The sequence below is a fragment of the Clupea harengus genome, chromosome 18 (assembly GCF_900700415.2).
Source record: "Clupea harengus chromosome 18, Ch_v2.0.2, whole genome shotgun sequence".
In the NCBI taxonomy this organism is placed as follows: Eukaryota; Metazoa; Chordata; class Actinopteri; order Clupeiformes; family Clupeidae; genus Clupea; species Clupea harengus.
In genome coordinates, this window is record NC_045169.1 from 10,997,002 (window position 1) to 11,012,634 (window position 15,633).

At 41.2% G+C, this 15,633-nt stretch overlaps 2 protein-coding genes across 2 annotated transcripts; both read left to right on the forward strand.

Moving 5' to 3' along the window:
* Nucleotides 1-1,118: 1,118 nt before the first annotated feature.
* Nucleotides 1,119-6,872, forward strand: zgc:77880 (zf-DHHC domain-containing protein). The gene is made up of 9 exons (XM_012832799.3): nucleotides 1,119-1,757; nucleotides 2,087-2,175; nucleotides 2,898-2,971; nucleotides 3,225-3,337; nucleotides 3,486-3,547; nucleotides 4,016-4,142; nucleotides 4,689-4,761; nucleotides 5,109-5,253; nucleotides 6,306-6,872. Exons 1-9 carry the CDS (start codon nucleotides 1,633-1,635, stop codon nucleotides 6,395-6,397), a joined length of 900 nt encoding a protein of 299 aa, XP_012688253.1. The 5' UTR covers nucleotides 1,119-1,632; the 3' UTR covers nucleotides 6,398-6,872.
* Nucleotides 6,873-9,004: 2,132 nt separating this feature from the next.
* pip4p1b (phosphatidylinositol-4,5-bisphosphate 4-phosphatase 1b) lies at nucleotides 9,005-14,233 on the forward strand. Its single transcript, XM_042710452.1, has 7 exons — nucleotides 9,005-9,241; nucleotides 9,761-9,936; nucleotides 10,920-11,026; nucleotides 11,644-11,749; nucleotides 11,843-11,895; nucleotides 12,093-12,183; nucleotides 12,865-14,233. Exons 1-7 carry the CDS (start codon nucleotides 9,139-9,141, stop codon nucleotides 13,006-13,008), a joined length of 780 nt encoding a protein of 259 aa, XP_042566386.1. The 5' UTR covers nucleotides 9,005-9,138; the 3' UTR covers nucleotides 13,009-14,233.
* Nucleotides 14,234-15,633: the final 1,400 nt, after the last annotated feature.

Here is a 15,633-nt window from a genome sequence, read left to right on the forward strand (position 1 = left end):
GCATTTTATCGGGGGGTTCTGAATTTTGTTGTGTTTGTGTTCTTATCTTTGCTTATCTTGTGTTGTTTTTTCGACTTTCATTGTGAAAGCCAGTGAAAAGTATTAATAACATCCTATTATATATGCATTTAGTCGTGTAGTTTTTCATTGTGTAAATACAAGTTCCCAGTAACATTGCAGGTTTAAAAAATACATTTCTTTCTTTTTATCGAATTAACTATTGCTTTTCATCCCAAGGGCCTCTGTAACACAGTACCGCTGTGAATCTTGGACCTCGGTATGCCTGTCACCCTTGGCAATAATGAAAATAGAAAATAGTGTTTTGACTCATTTTGTAAATTTATTTTAAACATATAGTATTGTATTATTTTCATTATTTGTTGTCACTGATTTTGTAGCAATTTTTTTCAACATAATATGGTTTAATTTAGAAAATGTGGCAATCTAAATTTGATAGAATCTGTGTTGCTTTATTTAACAGAAATATGTATTAATGTCTACCCATTGTGGAGTCCTGAAAATATCAGTTTTTAAAGTGATTAAAAATATTTATTTATTGAAGTGTTGCAAATGCACAATTTGTGCACATCAGTGAGACTTAACTAAATATCAAAATTATAAAATCACGTCAATGATCCGAAATTAGCAATGTGATAATAGAAAAAAATATTTGTAAACACTTATATATATTTACCTATACTAATATGCCTTTATCACTGCAATTCACATTCCAAAATTGATGCCATAATTAGATGCCGTCCAAATGTCCTCTTTTTAAAATCACTCTTCAGCTTTAGTCACAAACACATTTTTGTTTCTTGTTTTTGGTTTTTGTTTTGTTATTTGTAATAGGTCTCCTGCAATGTTTCAGTGCTATGAATTTTAACAGTTACAGATGTACTGTATGTATGTAAAAAAAAAAAAAACAAGGAGCAGATATTTCTGCCACAGAGAAAAACAGTGCCTTTACCATGACATCTCTTAACATCCAAAATGTTTTGCATTTTTTCATTTTACCCGGTTTTCCCACAGTTCTGTCATCAGTAGCAGTAGTAACTTGCCTATACACCACTATATTCGTATTTTGTTCAGTTTTTTTTTCTTAATGTTTCACCGTTCTGATTTATGATTTATGTTGCAGTTGGTTGGATGTTGGAGTTGAACTGTTTGCTCTGAACTTTTTAAGTTTTTTGATCATGTTGATTGAATAAATAAATAAATTAATTGATGGATTGTTGTCTGGTTATCTGTAGTTGTGTGTGTATGTGTGTGCGCGTATGTGACAGAGAAACAGGGGTGATTTTGTGTGTAATGAAAACAACGCTTTCCTAGCATTGCAACATTGGAGTTTTGTTTCCTCTTTAATTAGCTGTGACCAGTGGAAAATAAACAGTTCCACATTTCTATACACCAAACTGAAAACTGCACCTGTGCTTGGAATCTCAAGGGTTTCTAGCTCTGCAACAGAACTTTTCACCAACACTGCAGTAAAAAAAAAACAGACAGATGAGAGGGTTTCTTCTGTTCCAACTGGTAAGATTAGAAAGACTGGCATAGTAGGTTTCCAAAATAGCCTGGCGAACGTCACGACTATCCTCCGACGTGACGTCACCCGGAAGAAGGGCACCAAAAATGGCTTCTAATCGCTGTCGGCGAGACCCGTGTGGATTCATTTGTTTATTATTGACATACTTCAGCGTGTTTTATGCCGATTATGTGGTTATTCAGTATGTGCTCATTCCTGCCTACTCCGGAAGGTACGTATTATTGAATCGTATGAAGACACCATAAAGCATCAGGGTTTTGTGGTGAGGACCACTATCACAGCGATGTTGTGATGATAGTGTTGAGACGATGTCTAGTAGCGTCTGACCACTGCCACGAATAGTATGTAATCGACTTAATGCTGCTTTATTCTCATGTGATTAAACGAACTGTAACGCGATCAGATGAAACGATGCAGGGACATCGCGTTTATCTCTGTTTTTATGCTAATGTATAGAGGAGGAATGAGATGAGGGGCTTGAATGTATAATGACAGACCAACGTCTCTCTCTCTCTCTCTCTCTCTCTCTCTCTTCCCCAGTGTGTGGTGTACGCTGCACGGTTCAGTGTTTAATGTAATTTTACTGCTGCTACTTGCATGCCACTCCAAGGCAGTGTTCTCAGATCCAGGTAACTTTTCATTCATACATCGACAGTGTTTCTATAGCCTAAATCACCTGTTTAAAAGGACATTGCCGTTTGACAGTAACATAACAGAATGAATCATTGAGCATGAAAACGATGTCTTCGTTGAACGTTGAATATATTCTCATTTTAAAAATGTGAGGGCGAGTCACATCACATTTCGTCATTACCCGAAAACCACTAAACATTATTAGTGACTGGGTGACACTAGAAGTTAAGATAAACAACTTGTATCGGCAAATACATAAACATCACTACTTTATCTACGTTAGTTTCTTGGGTGGATAAGCTAGGGACTATCTGTGCTACAGCCCTGGGTGGATAGGATAGGGACTCGTATTGTTGCTAGTTATCAGCATCCTGGAGCCAGGGTGACTGCTCTGACCTAACCTGCGACCTACTCTGAGAGTATCTGGAGGCTGTGTTCCTTGCATGAATTACACAGGGGGACATTGTTATTCCAGACAATAAGAGAATATGTTATGCTTGGTAGAGGAGAGGTCTTTACACCAGTGATGATTACTAAAGGACATCTACACGAAGGAATGCAGTGCAGTCTGAGGCTTATTAAAAATAGCTGTTAAATAAGAATAGTATGTCATCATTATTGTCGTAATCAAAAAACATATCCTAATTTTAAACCAGGTTCCACCATGTGTGTTTTCATACACCATCTGTATCTTGTTCCTTTCATGCTGTATGAGCAGGTATGGTGCCTCTACCTGAGATGGCCATTGACTTCTCTGACCTAAGATCACAGTCTGAACGCATGAATGAGAGGGTAAGTTGCTGTGTGTGTGTGTGTGCGTGTGGTTGCATGGTTTGTGTGTGTGTGTGTCTGTGTGTGTGTGTGTATTGTTGATAACATTATTCAGAGGCAATAGGTTCATACATGTTTGTTGCAATATGTTATGTACTTGTGTGTTGTTATGCAGTGTTTATTCTGTTTATGACAATGTGAGTGTATGTGTATATTAGATGTTAATATTGATGTTTTGGTGTGTGTGTGTGTCTGTGTATGTTTGTGGTTATAGGGTTGTGAGGGATGGACAGTGTGTAGCAGATGTGAGACATATCGGCCACCTCGGGCACACCACTGCAGGGTGTGTCAACGCTGCATCAGACGCATGGACCACCACTGTCCCTGGTGAGTTACACACACACACACACACTTGTGTCCTTGTCCAGTACTTTTTCTGATCAATACGCAGTCCTATCCAACACACATTCCTATCTGAACAATAGATGTGTGTATTGTGCTCTTTCTTTTGTTTGTTTATTTGATTGATTGTAAGGATAAACAACTGTGTTGGAGAGCTCAACCAGAAATATTTCATCCAGTTTCTCTTCTACACAGGTAAGTCTTTTCTGTGTCACCTAATACCTTCCCATAAGAAATACCAGTTTTCAGTCATGTCCATAGTCTTAAGTTTGGCATAGTTTGGCATAGTTTTGGCTCAGTTTTGGCTCAGTTTGTGGAAAAGTTTGGGGTTGGACGTCTGTATGCTGTGAGAGAGATAGAGAGCGACAGGTGTCCAAAGGTCCTTTTATCCCCCACACCTCCCCAAGTGTGGGTAATCAGTCAATCAACCAATCAAGGAATCAACCAATCATTGTCCCCACTGTTGCCTGCAGGCCATGCATGGCCAATACACAGTCTGCAGGGGTGCAGGGGGTCGTAACAATGACCATAAATTACTCTGGTAGGCTTGGGTTGAACTGGTGATGTAGGCTGATTTTATTTTATTGATTATTGATGGTTTTCAAAGAAAGGCTTTTAAAAGTTTCTCTCGTTTTCTCTCTCTCCTCTACTAACCTGTGTTAGGCATGGCCAGCCTGTACTCCTTGGCGCTGGTGGTGTCCGCGTGGGTGTGGAGGATCCGCAGTGAGAGGGAGGAGGACGGAGAAAAGGACAAAGAGGGGGAAGAGTCTCCCACCAAACATCTCATTGTGTGAGTGAAAGAGAGATTTCAGACTGTTGAGCGAGTCGAGCGAGAGCAAATACTTTTTCAAATTTTAAATTATTTTTAAAAATAAAAATAAATGAAGTCACATAAACTTCACTTTCCTGAGATGTCCCAGTTTTGATTTAACTTCTGTAACACAGTGATGGTGTACAAAATGACAGTATTATCTGGGTTTTATGGTCTGTGGGGCAAGATGTTAGTAACGTTGTAATAAAGCCCTTTGATATAACCAGAAGGCACACAAGTTAACCTTACACATTGTCTTTTTTAATACACACTTTTAGGTTTTACCATGTTATCATATTACATGGAAACAGGACCATATGATATCTAATCACTTTCATGGTTTTATGGTTTTACAGCTACAGTAAAAGTCCTGCTCCTTTCTGCTGTGCTTCATGCATTTAAACTTCCCTCCTTTCCTCCCTCTCTCTCTCTCTCTCTCCCTCCCTCCCTCTCTCTCTCTCTCTCTCTCTCCCTCTCCCCCTCTCTCTCTCTCTCTCTCTCTCTCTCTCTCTCTCTCTCTTACAGTGCTCACTATATAATTCTCCTGGTGGAGTCTATTCTCTTTGGTGTGTTTGTAATGGTCATATTTTACGATCAGGTGAGTGAGGTGCTACATTGCTGCACTATGCCTAGTTCATTCTCATCCAGTTGAGTCAGAGCTTACATAGCTTCTGCTAAGCATTGTCTTTGCCACGCTAATGTAGAATCTCCTATTGCCATTTTAGTGATTATGTCATCTTATTCGTTAAATGATTTGATTACATTAATTTGCCTGCATCTCTTCATCCACCTTCCTTTTTTTCCCTTTTGTCTCATGCACTCACCCACCCACGTATTTTTCTTCTCCCACTCTCTCTCTCTCTCTCTCTCTCTCTCTCTGATTCTCATCTCTCTCTCTCTCTCTTTCTCTCTCTCTATCTCCCTCCCTATTCTTCATCTGTTCAGCTAGTGTCCATAATAACAGACGAGACTCCCATTGAGCAGATGAAGAATAAGCTGCTGAAGGACAGAGCCAATGGGGCCCCTCCGGCACACAACACACACACACGGAAGCCCAAGCTGGCGCTGCTTCGAGAGGTCTTTGGAAGAGGTGAGGGAGTGGGAGTGTGGGGCAGGAGTTGGACTTGTGTTTCGAGAGATTGACATCTACCTGTGTGCATGTCTGTGTGTGAGTGAGTGTTTGTTTGTGAGCCTGTGCGTATGTGTGTGTGTTGGTGTGTGTGTATGTATGTGTGTGTATGAGCCTGTGTGTGTGTCGGTGTGCAAAACAGTATATAAAAGTAGTGTCAGGGCTGCCATTTAGCCAGGCATAAATAATAACACCAGTTAGCACTTTTTTCCAGTTTGCACTTGGTTAAATGTCTGATTGAACGAGTTCATAGATCATATCATATGTGTGTGTGTGTGTGTGTGTGTGTGTATGAGCCTGTGTATTTATGTAACTGTGTATGCGTGTGTGCGTGTGTGCGTGCGTCATCACTTACATGGAGAGTTCCACCAAATGCAAAATCTAGGATGTATACACATTCAAAGTCACATTTGCATTTTTAGACGCATCTAGACGCTTTTAACATACGGCTAAACTCCATATCAAATCAACTGATGTGACTTAGGAACGTGATCGCCTCCACTGTCTCTTGGTTACATTTACCCATGGCTTTTATGCTATCGGCTACCTGTTCCAATTTGTTCCAAGACGGACAAAGTGTCCAACTGTAAATGGGGTCTCTGTGTGACTGTGCACTGGAACGTGGGCTGGGCTAAGTTTTATCACGACACTATTGTCTGGAATACCTCGTCACAGGCCCGTGTTTGGCCTCTACAATGAGAGCAGAGAGCGACACAGAATCAAATTGGTTTCGGTGTTATGTTGCACTCTTTGTGTGAGAGAGATAGAGAGAGAATCTTATACGTTTCTTTCTGTGAGAGTGAGTGAGTGAGTGAGTGTGAGAGAGAGAGGGAGAATGAGAGAAATGGAAAGAAGGTTAAATCTGATAGGTTTTGGTGTTGTAGGCCTTGTAATTTGTGTCTGTGTGTGTGTGTGTGTGTGTGTGAGTGTGTGTGTGTGTGTGTGTGTGTGTGTGTGTGTGTGTGTGTTTTGATGATGGCGGGGAATCCAACAGCTAACTGTGTTTGTTGCAGGGTCAGTGCTTTGTTGGCTGTTACCTCTCCACTCTACCCCTCCCGCCATCGGAGGAATCAGTTACTCGGCTCTTCCTGACTACGATGTGTGACACACACACACACACTTACACACACAAACACTCAAACCACACAAACAAACACACACAAATATACAACTGGAAGTGGAGTATTTCTACAATTATTTCTTTCTGAAGAAAAAAGGATTTTACCTTGTGTTATGCTTGTTATTTTGTCTTAACTGGACATGAGGATCCCTTTCATTATGTGTTCATTTTGAGGATACATACCCCAGCGATGGCTGGTTTGATAACTTCATTTTAAACTTTTTTATTCTTAATTTAAGAAAAAAAAACAGATATTGTTGTTACTGTTTGCTGTTTGTGGACAGCTGAAGGAATGTTTGCAGCCTTGTGCATACATGGCCGAAATGAATCATGTTTCATGATGATCATGTTTACATTTATGTATATTGTATTTTATTGGTTATACTGTGTGTATCTCTATGCTGCTCTTGATAATGTGAAATTAAAGAAAAAAACGGTTTTCATGAGACTTCTCATGCAATCCTTTTTTGTTTATTATTTAATGTACAGTTATTTGAATGTTTAATTAGCAACTCAGAACAACAATAAATGAATATACTATGGTAGTGTCAAATCTACAAAAAAATAAGCCTATTTAGTAAGTAGCCTAGTATTTCCATTTTTTGATAAACACGAAACCCATAGTTTAAAATAGTTAACATTTTTATTTGTGTAAAATGCCATTTTTGTTTTGTAGTTTAATTGTGAAAACCGGTAAGAAAGAACTTCTTGTCTATGAACCTGTAAATCAGGCACGTGCACAGACATTTTGGGGGGCAGGTGCTCAAACCAAAAAAAAGGGCACCCATCGCCAAAATTATTAATGAAATTAAAAAATAATAATAATAAATAAATAAAAAACACAGTAGGATATTCTCAACTTAAATATTTATGTTTGTTAACAAACTAACTCAAATTATCTCCTGAACATAACTCAGTCCTACACTCTGTCTGTCCTTCCTCATCCATGATGGGCTCCTCTGAACCAGGTAGGGTTACTGATTCTCCCTTATTTGTTTTACTAGTTGATGGCCTGATCCAAGATAAAAGAAAGCTGCTACCCTGAGCTGCTTGCTGCAGTTCCCTGTCCGCTGCTTTTGGAGTCTCTCTTTTCTTGGCATTATGCTGCAAATTTTGTAAATGAGATAAATCAATGTAAATCAATGTTGTGCAAGAGTGACTTACATTATCTCTGTAAAGCTGACAACACAGTACACACACATTTTGTTTACTGTTTTCTGACTGAGTTCATTTCAATAATTACGATTTTAAATGAAACAAAACTAGTGAACTAGTCTAATTTGTAGAACCGTAAAACTGCCTTTAAATTCTCTGCCTGCCTGCCTGCCTGTCTGTCTGCCTGTATCTCTCTCCCTCTCTCTTCATTAAACACGACAAGCGTCAGTAAACAGCTGGACAAGGCTTTGAAATCATGGATTTCGTGAGTTTTGTGTTTGTTAATTTTTTTTAGGAAACGTCGGACCAGTTGCGACATAATGTTTTCAGCGGCGCTAATGTTGTGGTTAATTTATCACCAAACAACGTCGGGGGATTGCACAAACACCGTCATTACCTGTTTGTCTGATGCTGCGGGTCAGAGAAGAAGTAGGCTGCAGCCGTTTGGCCTGGCGCTCAGCACTGCATGATCACTAAAAGTGGAGGAGGAGGAGGGAGGGGCGCGTGGGGCTTGTGAGCGCCGGGTAGCATGTCGGGGCGAAATTCTCAAAAGAACTCAAATAAATGCCCCGTCATATATCAAAACACATTTGGGGGGAATTGATGACAGAGAGAGTAATTTTTATTGTTAAATATTGATGAATGAAGAAAAAAATTGGCTCCAGCGGAAGGGGCACTTTTCTCATCCAAGGCAAAAGGGCAGGTGCTTGAGCACCACTTGTCGCTACACGATGGTAGTCCTTTGGGGGATCGTAGTCCCTCACATTGCGCATGCTCAGACACAAACGGTTTACGGCATAAGGCTCAACATCATCAACATATCTGGCTTGTCTTAACGCATAATGTAGGTTTATTTAACGTAATATTTAATAATGTTGTAAACGGTTTAAACGTCAACATATGGGGCTTGTCTTACGCATAATGTGGGTATATTTAATGTTATATTTAATTATGTTGTAAACGGCAAACAGCATAAGGCTCTACGTCAACATATGAAACGAAACTGGGGAGAGACTTTTTGATCCTCCACCTCATCGGTTTTGTCCACTGTGACATCTTCTCTGTTTTTAAATAAATGCTCATGTTTTCAAAAAACTGGCTTTCGTCGCTTTTCTCCATGATTGAAAACGGATCTGTCGTTGTGAGGCATGCGCGCGCGGCTTCGCTGTCGACAGCAGTCGCAAAATGACGCATGCGCAATGTGAGGGACTACGATCCCCCAAAGGACTACCATCGTGTAGCGACACCACTAGGGGTCTATCTGTGCACGTGCCTGCTGTAAATCCTTCTAGGAACATAGGCCAATACCTTATGGAGGTGGTTGTGGTCAGTGATCGTGTGTGCGCTACAGCGTTAGACGCCACCCTGTGGTCAAGCAAGGGAAATGCAAAACGCATGTCACGTGGTGTTGTTATTATTCCCTCCACTTCCTGGAATGCGCGGTCATGTGATTATGTGACGCTTCCTAGTGTGTTTCGTTACTGTTCTACGCAGAGCAGGTCATTACTGTCTCATTTTACACAATTTAATACATTTTCGCTGTTATCTCCGTTCCTGGCTGTGTTCATGGAATGGCGGACAGCGAACGATCTCCGTTGCTGGCAGATATTCGAGATGAATCGAACGGGTTATCTGCGGGAGATGGCCAGTATGGAATTCTGACTAAACCTCAAAGTGAGTGACTGAGTGCTTTGAAATTAAGGTAGCTACGGCCTGCCACGGCCTGCAACAAAATTATAAATAACATTTTTGCTCATCATGTAGTTTATGTGTAGGCATTAACTTCTTGCGAACCCAATCTCCACACGAAACGTGTTTGAATCTTAGACTAACCTAATTCTTTTTGTGGTACAAAACATGTAAGTAGCTAGCCTATCGACATGTGCGTCCAGTTTACGTCACACAAACGCCTGGCGTAACCTAGGATTTTTTCTGTGTTTAATATACATCAGCAAATGGCCGCAAAATGTAGAAATGGAGAAAATTGCCTACAGGTCTGGTCTTTTAGCTCACACTTCCTTTTGTAACTTAAAATGTAAAGCGTCAGCAAGAGGGGCAGTGTTGCATTTGCGCCATCATGTGATAAGGGGAATGAGAATTAATGAGATCTCTCTCTCTCTCTCTCTCTCTCTCTCCATCACTCACTTACTCACACACACACACACACACACACACACACACACACACACACAGGTCTGCCCCCCTTTCCCAGTGGTCCCCAGGAGGCTCCGCCGCCCTACTCCCCTCTGGGCTCTCCAGACAGTGGTAGTGCCCCCGTCATCAGTTGCAGAGTGTGCCAGAGCCTGATCAGCGTAGAGGGAAAGATCCATCAGCATGTGGTCAAGTGTGGCGTCTGCAACGAGGCTACAGTAAGCACACAAGCGCACACACACACACACACACACACACACACACACACACACACACACACACCCCGGCATACATTAGCAAGGAGTTCAAGCTCTCTAAGCTTTGGTATAAATGAGGCAACTGAAACAAAGCAACACCAAGCAACAAAAACACAAGTTTGATATACTGGTAAACAAATGTTGGGTGAAGCAGATGATGAAGTTACAGAAAACAGGAAATAGTGTTTGCAGTGTTGGAGACACACCACCTAGAGAAACAGGAATGGAAATTAAGCCCTAGAGATTGTAAAGGTCAGCGTGGTCTCACAGGACCAGAGATATTACAGCGGTGACAAAGGGTGTTTGGATTAAATGTGGGTCAGAGTTCAGACCTGGAACATTGATTTAAATAGGAAAGTACAATGGTGGTTGGTGTGCTTTGGACGATGTTGGCTGGTTTAAGAGTGCAAGCCGGCCTTGTGGAATGTGGACCTCACAGTAATGTGCTACTTCGATTTCAAAATCTGAAGTTGTCCTCAGACATTTACTCTCCACCAGGGTCAGTGTTACATCAGTCCCTCTCTCTTCCTCTCTTTTGCTCACTGATGATTTAAGGAATCGGGACATAAGGACATGTTGTTTCAGTGCTAATGAAACTCGCATGAATCCACAAGCAACATTGCAGACAGCCATTGAGTTTTCACTGATCATAACAGACTGCTTGATCCTGTGAATGTGTCTGTTACTAACATCTGAACTTCCTATAGGATTCTAGGGCAAGTGACATAGATAATGGAACTAGAACTCCTCCTATAAACCTGCACTGTAGATTGACCGCTAGCAAGTATGTATTTTCCCCTGCAGGTTTGTTTTGTGTCCAATACGATATTTCCTAACATTGCGCCCTTGTACACTAAATTGTGATTTAGACATGTATAATTAAACAGCAGTTAAACGTCATTCCTCCTCTCCCCCCCCCCCCCTCCCTCTCCTCTTCCGTCTAGCCAATAAAGAATGCTCCCGCTGGGAAGAAGTACGTGCGCTGCCCCTGTAACTGTCTCCTCATCTGCAAGGTGACGTCTCAGCGGATCGCCTGCCCGCGGCCATACTGGTGAGAACGAGGCGTGAGAGGGAGTGAGCTGGGGTGATACTGAGTGAGATCAAGAGTCAAGAGGGAGAGAAGAGAGGGAGAGGGAGAGGGAGAGGGAGAGGGAGAGGGAGTGGGAGTGGGAGAGGGAGTGGAAGTGAAAGTGAGAGTGAGCAGCAGCTCCGGATATCTGTTTGGAAGCCGGAGGAGGAAGTTCCAGTTTCAGAAAGGAGTCGAGGCATGAGGCTTTGTGTTCATCAATGTGAGGTTGTAGTGTAGCACCGTTGCTCAGCAAAGAGGTAAAATGAATGAATGAAATCACCTGGCTTATTGCATAAGTGGAGCGAAAACGTTGCCGTTTCTGCTTTCTGCTTTCTGATTCCGAGCCCTTGGAAACTGGTCTCAAATCAGGTAGAGAGTGGGGAGGAAGTGTAGCTGAAATGAAAAGTTAATTGAGAAGATGACTAAGCATTTCATATTTAAGAGAGTGTCCTGACAATAGAAGGTTGATTTGGATCACAATTAAATATTCTGCCACATAAACAGATCCATTATCTACTATCCTTCATATACAACACCAGTCAGTCACAGACTACAGTAGGAGTCATGTATAGTCCTGCTGTATTGTGATTGTGTTGCAGTAAGAGGATCATTAACCTGGGGCCAGTGCATCCAGGGTCAGTGGCCGCAGAGCCTCAGCCTACTGGAGCTCGCGTCTGCTGCGGACACTGTGCCAATACATTCCTGGTGAGACACATTGCATCATCACATTTAACCTTACTCAGCCATTTAGCTTTTGTACACTTTTGTTTTGAACCTGGATGTCCTTTTTCTCCACAGTGGACTGAGTTTACAGACAGGACACTAGCCAGATGCCCGCACTGCAAAAAAGTGTAAGTACAGTTTTTATTTCAACACGCACGCACACACACCATTTTTTTCCAGTGGTGCCACTGGTGTTTCCTATCACCTGCAGAACTGTCCAGCCATCTCTCTCTCTCTCTCTCTCTCTCTCTCTCTCTCGCTCACTCTCTCTCTCTCTCTAAGAAAGCGTGTTGGTTTATGTTTAGTGTGGGTTTCTTTTTTCCAGCTCTTCTATTGGTCAGCGTTACCCGAGAAGACAGAGCTTATGGTGCTTCCTGTTGTGTCTGATCTTCGCTATAGCAACAGCAGGCTTAATAGTAAGTGTTCGGTTTTGTTCTGTGGCAACATGTTTAATTTTCTTTTCACTATAAGCTGCAGATCAGTGTAATGAACAGATATACTCAGACATAATCGGGCTTGACAGTAGACTTCATTGGATTTCATATGCGATGTATATGCAGTTTACATGGCAGGTGCATTATTTATAATAAAAAATAAATAAAAAATGGCTCCTACAATTGAATTGTAGAGGCACAATGAAAGTATACTTGCATTACAGAGGCATTCCTTGTATCTAGTTTCAAGAAGTTCTTGCCATTTTTACTGGACCAGAAAAATGTACACAAAGTGGCTAAATGGATAGAAACAATGAACAGCAAGTAACATTCTACTTTCAGTGAGTGAGTGAGTGCGTGAGAGTGGGTGTATGATCAAAATCATTGCCATCAAACTGAATTAGTTGATAGTAAAAATGTGGTATCAAAGCGATATGACACTCGTGTCCGTGGGGTTGGTAATTGATATCCCGCGGCTCTGATTACCTGAGGACGAATCACAGCCACGACGAGATCCTTTACCAACTCCACAAACTCGAGCGTCATATCGCCTAAATAATTCTCTAATAGTATGACTTCTTTGAACTATCTATCTTTCTTTCTCTTTCCCTTTCCATTCCGACTCTCCCCTTGTTCCTCCCATACTTTGCTTTGACCCTCCAGGCGGGTACCTGGTACCAGACCCAAGCCAACAAGCGGATCTACGCTGCCTGGGCCGTGCTGATCCTGCTTCTGTTGTTGAGCCTGGCCAGGGCCATCTACTGGACCTGCATGAAGATCAGCGAGCCGCTGCAGAGCTACGCCTGAACCACAGAACAAATCAACAATCGAGGGGAGGGAGGGGGATGGGGAAGAGGGAGGAGAGTTGATGGAGGGAAAAGAAAGATGAAGAGGTAGTATAACCTGATATGTGGTGCTGTTTTGGGAGATTAGTAGAAGCGGGTGAAGGCAATAAGCTGTCTTTTTGGAAAATTTCAGATATGTAAGTCCAGTTAAAAAGTCATGCCATACTGATCAACCATGATATCCTGTGCTGTGTAGTCTGTCTGTGTCCCCTCTCTCAGCCTCCTCACCAGTCTGTAGTGAGTTTGAGTCAGTGTCTACCTGTTCCTCCAGGCATGTGTTGAAATATTGAAATACTAAACTCCTTTTTTCTGCTCCTCTTTCCCTTCCTAACGGCATTAACACTGACTATGACATCCACTTTCTCTTAAGGGGGTGGATTTGTTTTTATTTTAATGTACAAATGTTTACCGCTCATAATTGTGGACCTAATCCCGGACCACCCTTACTCAGCTCTGTTAGGATTCTAACTGTGTGATAAAGCGGCATTAGCATGCTAACTACTACAGTAAACTGGCAACTAGCATGCGAAAGCCTTGATACGCAGGTGGTGTCTTCATGTCAACACACCTTTAGTGCCCTCCGTGTAGAGACCACTGTGTAAGGGTGGTTCTACATGACATGAGTATGGAGTCAGTTTAAGTATCAGTTTTCCTCATTCATTCAGCAGTGAGGGGCATTTATGGTAATATCCTGATCATTTAGAACTTTGATTTATTGGAATTGAACCATACAAATATGATCTATGAACTCGTTCAATCAGACATTTAACCAAGTGCAAACTGGAAAAAAGTGCTAACTGGTGTTATTATTTATCTTTGGCTAAATGGCAGCCCACACACTACTTTTATATACTGTTTTGCACACCGACACACACACACACATACACACACACACACACACACACAGGCTCTTACACACACATATGCACACCAAAAATGAATATAAAATCTTGTTGGTATGAGGATGTAATTTTAGGGAAGCAGCTGTCTGTGTTTACTAGCTTTTTCCTCAAACTAACTTAGGGTCTAATTTTTTTTTTAAATCTCTGAAATTGTTATTTTATTCCCTAGTGTTTAATACTGGTAAATGTAAATGTTGATGACAACTAATTCATTCCCTTTGTGTCAATATGTTTATTTTTGCATTTTTTGTACATTTATCTGTGATAAATATTTTAACAATGGAATTGCTTTGTTTTTGTCCATTTGTGTTTGCATCATAATTATGTGTATTAAAATTGAATTAGGTGATACTGTGATTTACAAGTACAAGATTCACAAGATTGTTTCTGTAGCCATAGAACTGGGTATTGTTTTCAAAAGCACAAGATAGACAGAACGTGACCATTGGAATGACAGCACCATGGCCAAAGGTTTTTTCCATCTTTTTAGGCTTTAATTACCCAATTTCTACAAACATTTGTAACAAACAAATTCAATGGACCAAATTCAAAGTTAATATGTACAGCTGCACTCAGTCTACTGAAAAATACCCAAAAATATCTCGGAGTCTTGGGCTAGTCTGCTCTATCCCAAAGGCAAAAATGTGTTTAGAGACCAACTGCTACTTTATCTTATCTTTAATGAAATAGTCACTGTGCCTTACGACTTTTTCTGCCTGCTCCTTTCACACGCATTTCAACAAACCTACTGCCTACAAAATCAGACCTATCAAAAGAACAGGAAACTCCAAACCTACCACAGTGGAACACCTCGGCAAAACAACTCTCTCAAAACATAACACACCAGAAATCGTATAATTTTTTGACCTACGGCCTCCAGACAACATCACATACATACACACACACTCAAGCCACTGAGCCAGGGAATCCGTTTAAACATAACACATGAATACATACATTGCCAGTACTTCCAGAAAGTTTGATATGAATATAGCTGCCCGCTGTCTTGAGACTGATTAGAATACTTTTGACCAGAGGTTACGGGAACCTGAGCTAAAGACCGTATCAAAGTCAAAAGTGAAGATGGCAGCATCTGACTAAAGACTGAAAGGGGCAGCTTCAAACTGGATTTTAAAATAAAATATACATTTACAAATATTTCGAAGTCCATCCATTGGCGCATCTCATTGATAGTCATTGCTCAGTCCAAAATGTAACATAGGAATGTTTCATGATTTTGATTTCTGTTTTCTTTTATTGCCTTACCAGGCGAAAAACCACGAACATAGTAAGTCTGTCATTTAAGGCTCAGGTCCACTGCCTTAAAATGCCTCAGTGTCCCTTGATTTAGGACACTTTAGTCAGTCTGTCATACTTTAGTCATGCACCTCCACGGGTCGGATATAGACAACCACCACATTTCAGCTGTATTCAACGTGTGGGCTTCCCTGGGCACATGCCTCAATTACTGGTTAATTTTTTTTGCATGGGTTGTATTTACTTTTTTTATTTAAAAAAGGGGTGCCCAAACTTTAGCATACAACTGTATACCGCACAACCATGGCCCATTTGTTATATGTTGTTTATGAGAACATTCCTTTACTTGAGCGATACATATAGAAATAGCATCAGGGTGTCATCATTCCATTCCAGTGGGTAAAAATGGTCTCATCAAATCAGATGGT

What these genes read in the sequence shown, in the direction of transcription:
- pip4p1b (XM_042710452.1), top strand. Translation starts at nt 9,139, where the DNA reads ATGGCGGACAGCGAACGATCTCCGTTGCTGGCAGATATTCGAGATGAA. An exon ending in GCCTGCCCGCGGCCATACTG is followed by an intron (nt 11,027 to 11,643) that starts GTGAGAACGAGG and finishes ATTGTGTTGCAG; the next exon opens with TAAGAGGATCATTAACCTGG. An exon ending in TGCCCGCACTGCAAAAAAGT is followed by an intron (nt 11,896 to 12,092) that starts GTAAGTACAGTT and finishes TCTTTTTTCCAG; the next exon opens with CTCTTCTATTGGTCAGCGTT.
- zgc:77880 (XM_012832799.3), top strand. Translation starts at nt 1,633, where the DNA reads ATGGCTTCTAATCGCTGTCGGCGAGACCCGTGTGGATTCATTTGTTTA. An exon ending in GGCAGTGTTCTCAGATCCAG is followed by an intron (nt 2,176 to 2,897) that starts GTAACTTTTCAT and finishes CTGTATGAGCAG; the next exon opens with GTATGGTGCCTCTACCTGAG. An exon ending in CCCACCAAACATCTCATTGT is followed by an intron (nt 4,143 to 4,688) that starts GTGAGTGAAAGA and finishes TCTCTCTTACAG; the next exon opens with TGCTCACTATATAATTCTCC.